Source organism: Gadus morhua, chromosome 19 (genome assembly GCF_902167405.1).
Source record: "Gadus morhua chromosome 19, gadMor3.0, whole genome shotgun sequence".
Classification (NCBI taxonomy): domain Eukaryota; kingdom Metazoa; phylum Chordata; class Actinopteri; order Gadiformes; family Gadidae; genus Gadus; species Gadus morhua.
The window spans coordinates 17,897,937-17,904,094 of NC_044066.1; the positions used below are offsets into that span (position 1 = coordinate 17,897,937).

General features: G+C 51.9%; 2 protein-coding genes across 2 annotated transcripts in view; one reads left to right on the top strand and one right to left on the bottom strand.

The window, feature by feature from the left end:
- Positions 1-2,362: 2,362 nt before the first annotated feature.
- LOC115532662 (uncharacterized) overlaps positions 2,363-6,158 on the bottom strand; it is an 18,649-nt gene continuing 14,853 nt past the window's right edge. Inside the window, exons 2-4 of the mRNA XM_030342541.1 lie at positions 5,888-6,034; positions 5,483-5,730; positions 2,363-3,730 (exon numbers count right to left, since the gene is read on the bottom strand). Of these exons, the coding sequence (XP_030198401.1) occupies positions 3,324-3,730; positions 5,483-5,730; positions 5,888-6,034 (802 nt within the window). The 3' untranslated portion in view covers positions 2,363-3,323. The remainder of the gene's footprint in view (positions 3,731-5,482; positions 5,731-5,887; positions 6,035-6,158) is intronic.
- prrt4b (proline rich transmembrane protein 4b) overlaps positions 4,231-6,158 on the top strand; it is a 33,004-nt gene continuing 31,076 nt past the window's right edge. Inside the window, exon 1 of the mRNA XM_030341316.1 lies at positions 4,231-4,251. The gene's annotated coding sequence lies outside the window, so the exon portion shown is untranslated. The remainder of the gene's footprint in view (positions 4,252-6,158) is intronic.

Consider the following 6,158-nt stretch of genomic DNA (forward strand, 5'->3'; position numbering starts at 1 on the left):
AATTATATATATTTACAGTAACCTATTATTTAATTGTACATGTGTTTTTATACTTCAGTGTGTTCTGCTGTTAACTCTTTTGAAATTGTATTAATAGTTTACCAATAACTAACAAAAAAGAAAATACAATACGTCTATGTATTTAATGTGAAATATGTTTGGGATTATTGGATTTTTTAAATTGCCAATTAGACCAGGCATGGACTATATGTGGCGACGCGAGAGAGAGGGAAGTTCCTGCTCATTTGAAAATCCTTTTTGCAGCTTTTAATCTTTCGCTATTCCTCCCAGAATGGTCGTGTACGGCGAGCTCTTGTGGGTCTCTGTGGTGATGTTACCCACCTGCACAGCTCTCCCCACCCAGGCAGAGTCCACGAAGAACACCATCAACTACATCGCCCGGACCACTCTGGTGCACATCAGTAGAATAGGTCCCATGGTAGGGATGGGGCGCGATCGTTACACCATAGCTTACTATGTCATGTCAGTGACACAGTAATGACTACTTTTAACGATCTGCATCTTAACTTGTATCCCTCCTTCTTAGTTACATGCTGCTTAATGCAAGAAGCCTGTTTATTTAACATTGGTACGTGAAGGGTCAAAGAATGAATATGTGTTGATCAAAGCCCATAGAGAGCCTGGAATAGAAAGTTTGCAAACCAAAACAAAATTAAATATTTATAATGACACATTTGCAATCAAAGAAGAACTTATTTGGAAAAACAATGCAACAGTCAAGTTGACAAACTGTGTTGGTGTATCCGTCTTGTATAGTTTTTTCTAATGTGTATGTTGCCCTATGTTTATTGTTAAGTTTGTATTCTTCTGTGTCGGTGTGTGTATTCTTCTGTGTTGTTGTGTGTATTCTTCTGTGTCGGTGTGTGTATTCTTCTGTGTCGGTGTGTATTCTTCTGTGTCGGTGTGTGTATTCTTCTGTGTCGGTGTGTATTCTTCTGTGTTGTTGTGTGTATTCTTCTGTGTCGGTGTGTGTATTCTTCTGTGTCGGTGTGTATTCTTCTGTGTTGTGTGTATTCTGCTGTGTTGTTGTGTGTATTCTTCTGTGTCGGTGTGTGTATTCTTCTGTGTCGGTGGGTATTCTTCTGTGTTGTTGTGTGTATTCTTCTGTGTCGGTGTGTGTATTCTTCTGTGTCGGTGTGTATTCTGCTGTGTTGTTGTGTGTATTCTTCTGCGTCGGTGTGTGTATTCTGTGTTGGCGCGTGTATTCTTCTGTGTCGGTGTGTATTCTTCTGTGTCGGTGTGTGTATTCTTCTGTGTCGGTGTGTATTCTTCTGTGTTGTGTGTATTCTGCTGTGTTGTGTGTATTCTTCTGTGTCGGTGTGCATATTCTTCTGTGTCGGTGTGTATTCTGCTGTGTTGTGTGTATTTTTGTGTCTACAGTTCTGTATTTGATGCCACCTTTCTCTTGAAAACAAACCCATTATGCTCCAAAACAATCCCAAAATGAAACACAATCCAAAGAACCCGTAACAACCATGGATGCGTTCCCCCCTCAGGGTGCGGCCAGCCCCCCGATCCCGGACCCCCCTACCATCGGGGACCTCAACAGCATCAGCAAGTACCTCTCCCTGCTGGAGGCCGAGCTCAAGGGGCTCGGCTTGGCCCAGATCGAGGCCGACGTGTCCAGCCTGAAAGGCTTCGTGCGCCACCTGGCCGAGACCCTGCACTGCCTCCTCGATGCGGACCAGCCCGTCTGGTCGGGGAGGAGCGCTTTCCGGTGACCCGTTGGTACGAGTGCCTGAGGAAGGTCCAGGTGTACCTCGAGGAACTACTGCGCCACACGGGCCAGCTGGGCGTCTGCTGACAGCTGATGAGGGGGTTCTGACCGCCGCCCGACACTTTAAAGGGAACCCTTCCAGTCGCTTTGCCGGGGACTATTCCGACAGATGTCCGATGGTCGGAGAAGTCTGCAATAGCAATGCATGTCGATTTTGATATCTTATTTCCCTTTTCTTGAATTCTGTTTTTTATGATTTGGGAATGGACTTTGATTGTCTCGGTGCAGGGCTGCAATTTTCTCAGGAAACCTTGGAGTGAGATTTAACCGATCCACTTGTTTGTCAAACCTAAAATAAGTGATAGGTGGTCAATGATCGCTATCGACCGCCGGTATAAGACGCTCTGATCTACACCAGACCTAGGACTGCGGTCCCCCACAACCCTCTTCATCGGGGCAGTATTTTATTTTTAGTTGGCAAAACTTGATCCACTTACTTTTTAATCACTGCAGCGCAACTCGAAAAAAAGACTTCTGTCATGTGAATGAAGAATGTTCAAAACATGCCCAGAGGTTTAGTATTTATATCCCTGAACACCTGACAGATATCCCAGAAAGCCATTATTCAAGAAATATTTTTTTATTTGTGATCTCTCATTGCATGAATTGACATATTGATTGGCGGATGTGCAATTATGTCAAGGAATTAAAACAATTTCATACAAGTGGGCAATTTCTCAGCATTTCTCAGCATCTTTCTCTGTGCAAACTAAGCAGGCATATAGAGAACTATATCATGACAAATAAACAGTGACACATGCCCAATTCAAGGTAACCTGCTCTGAGAGTTCTCAACAGCTTTCTGACTACGTTTATCAATGTACTCTTATTGTAAATTGTTAGCAAACACATACATTTAAAAGTTCCATTCAAAAGACACTTTGTCATGCTCTTAATAATAAGTCAAATAACATAAAGCAACACTGGCCACTGATGGAAATTGTACTACCTGGGTTTGTATATAAATATTAAATTAACATTATCTATGTTAAATACAATACACATAAAACGTTGAAACTTCAGTGGTTTCGGTTTGCATAACAGATAAAAACTTAAAATGAAATGGAAAGCCTCAAACAAGGGACAGAGAACCTAACAACCAAAGGTCTGCGTTTGCACGACTTCGTCGTTTGCATTGTTCCGTTGTTCACGGAACAACGGACGGTATGGGAGGCTGGGAGTGCAGTCGGACGCCGTTTGGATTGAGGCGGCGTGCCAAACCTTCCCGTTCTTCATTGAGGGCATTTAGCAGACGCTTTTATCCAAAGCGACTTACAAGGTTCAGTGCACACGTTCCCACACCGACGGCGGAGTCAAACCGTGCAAGGCGACAGCCGGCCTATCCGGAGACAGTCGGGTTCGGGAACTTGCTCGGCGACACCTCGACACATGTACGTGGGGGGGGATCGAACTAGCAACCTTCCGGTTAACCCGCCCCTGCTTCCAGAGCTAAACCGACCCCCGTTCGACTGACCTCACAGCTTCTGACTCCCGGCGTTCCCCCGTGTTTGCGCGTCGATCGTGTCTAAACAACGTCCGTGAGCGCTCGAGGCCTTCCTGAGCTCGCTGCCGACGCCGCCGCCGCCAGCGGCGTCGTCGGCAGCGAGCTCAGGAAGGCCTCGAGCGCGGCGAGGTACTCGTCGCGGTGGCACCGCAGGTGGGCGGCGTGCACGGACACGGGCCAGCGGCGGCGGTCCACCGCCACGCCCCGCCCCCGCCACAGCTCCATCACCGTCTCCATGGCGACCGGGTCGCACATGACGTCGTTGTCGCAGAAGAAGAAGAGCGCCGGCGCGCGCACGGGGTTGTTGCGGAACACGTGCACGCCGCTGTCGTAGAAGTCGGCCGTGTGGCGACGGAAGAGCCAGAAGAAGAACAGGGCGGCGTTCCTCACCAGGAACTCCAGACGGGGAAACAGAGTCTTACCCAGGCCTGGGGAGGGGGAGGGAGAGGGAGGGAGGGAGAGGGGGAGAGGGAGAGAGGGAGGGAGAGAGAGGGAGAGGGAGGGAGGGAGGGAGAGAGAGAGAGAGGAGGGGGGGGGGGGAGGGGGAGAGGGAGGGAGGGAGGGAGGGAGGGAGGGAGAGGGGGAGAGGGGGGGAGGGAGAGGAGGGGGGGGAGGGAGAGTGGGGAGAGGGAGAGAGGGGGGAGGGAGAGGAGGGGGAGAGAGGGGGAGAGGGAGAGGGGGGAGAGGGGGAGGGAGGAGGGGAGAGAGGGAGGCAGGGAGAGAGGGGGAGGGAGGGAGAGGGAGAGGGGGGAGAGGAGAGAGAGGGAGAGGGAGAAACGGGGAGGGAGAGGGGGGAGAGGGAGAGGGGGGGGAGGGGGAGGGAGAGAGAGAGGGAGGCAGGGAGAGAGAGAGGGAGGCAGGGAGAGAGAGGGAGGGAGAGAGGGAGGGAGGGAGAGAGGGACAGAGAGAGAGAGAGAGAGAGAGAGACAGAGACAGAGAGAGAGAGAGAGTGAGAGAGAGAGGAGAGTGAGAGAGGGAAATAGAAGGAGGGAGGGGGAGGAGGAGAGAGAGAAGAGAGGGAGGGAGGGAAAGGAGAGGGGGAAAGGGGAGAGAGAGAGAGAGAGGAAGGAGGGAGGGAAAGGGAAAGAGGGAGGAGAGGGAGAGGGAGATTGATTTATATCTTTTGTTTGCTTTTCTTTGTTTATTCTGCATATGAAAATCTCCAAACGTGAATTTGCGAGGGAGAGAAAGGCCATCAGTAACACTGTTTGTGTTGAAGGCTACTTCAGTCTGACACTAGAGACACTCTCTGAGTATATGAAAGACAGAGCTACAATGTTATAATGCTAACCTACAAAGTGAGAGCCAGGTTGAACCATGAGTACATCAGTACCAAGAGAAGATCGCGAGCAGAGGACATGACAACTCGTGGTACTCTATTTGTATGACCTGATCACATTGTCTCCACTCTAACTGTGGACACAATTTAAGGCTTAACTTACAAATGCAACCTCTTCCCTGCTGCTACAGGGGCAGGATTAGGAAACTGTGAACATGGTTTGTATCCAAGATTAATATTCTTGAGCCAGAGGAGAACATTTAACACCTTCATTTATTTTGGACTCTCTATTAAGCCAGCCGCTGTGACGCATGTTGGCTCTAGACTCCACCACTGCAGCTGACCCCCCCCCCGCCAGGAGAGACCCCACGTGACTGCTGCTTCGACCCGAGGCATCCCATGCTCTGGCCACAGTAGGATATTATTTTTAGAGAGATTATTCATTTTGATCAAATCACTCCTTTACCACGATGCATAAGGGTCTGGTGATCGGATGCTTTCTGCAAGACAGAACAAAGTCGGCAAAACAAACCTGCCATAACTTTGGCTAATGTTGCTTGTTTAGGGTGATACCATCGGTGGGTATCAGTGCTGTGATAAGGAACGCTAGTTTCCGCTTCGCCCTAGCTTTGTTCCCGTTTTGGTCGATTTGACCCCCAGTTGACACCGGACAACATTTCTCCAGACTGAGAAACCCAGCCAGAGGGATTACCCGAAGTTAGCAGTTCTGTTCTCACCCAAGGGTGGCTCAGCCGAGGCATTAAAGATTCAGCGGCTCAAAGCGCGTATCAAACCGCGTATCAAACCCCAAAAGTACCCGAGCCCCCCCCCCCCCCCCCCCCCCCACGAGCCCGGCCCCCCAGAGCCCGCCCCGGCCCCTCATTGGTCGACGGCCCCTCACCTGCGGCCATGTGCTCCAGGCTCCCGGCCACCATGCTGTCGTAGACGTGCCCTCGGACCCGCTCCGTGATGCGGGCGTACCTCTCGGGACCCTGGGCCAGGTGGCTCAGCATCGTGGAGAAGGTGTAGCCGCCGATGGAGACGGCATGCACCAGCAGGGGCGTCGCTGCAGCCAGGGCTGCTCCAGGAGGCGGAGCAGTCCCGGCCGTACAGCCAGCCCCACGGCCACAGGAAGAGCCGGGCGCCGCTCTCCACCGTCAGCACGTCCATGCCGCGCCCCAGGTACAGCGCCCGTACTTGGCCAGGCCTCGGTCTGGCGCCCAGCCAGGGGAGGAAGAGGACCAGGGTGCGGGGGGCCGGCGAGGGGGGGGTGGGGGCCGGCGGGGGACCCCCCCCTGTGTCAGACCGGGAGGGGCCCGGGGGAGGGGGCGTGTGGGGGTCCGGGTGGTAGTGGTACGTGATGCTGCTGCTGATCTTGTGGGTGAGGGGGCCAGCCGGGGCCTCGCTGGCTCTGAGCGCCGCCCTCGCATCGACGGGTTCGGAGACGAAGAGACTGGAGCACAAACGCGCGCGCATGTCAGATGATTGGCGGAAATGGGTCGCCGACCGATAACTCAGTTCAGTTGTGTTGAACTCAGTTCAGTTCATAGCCTATTCATCTGATAGCCTATTAACAA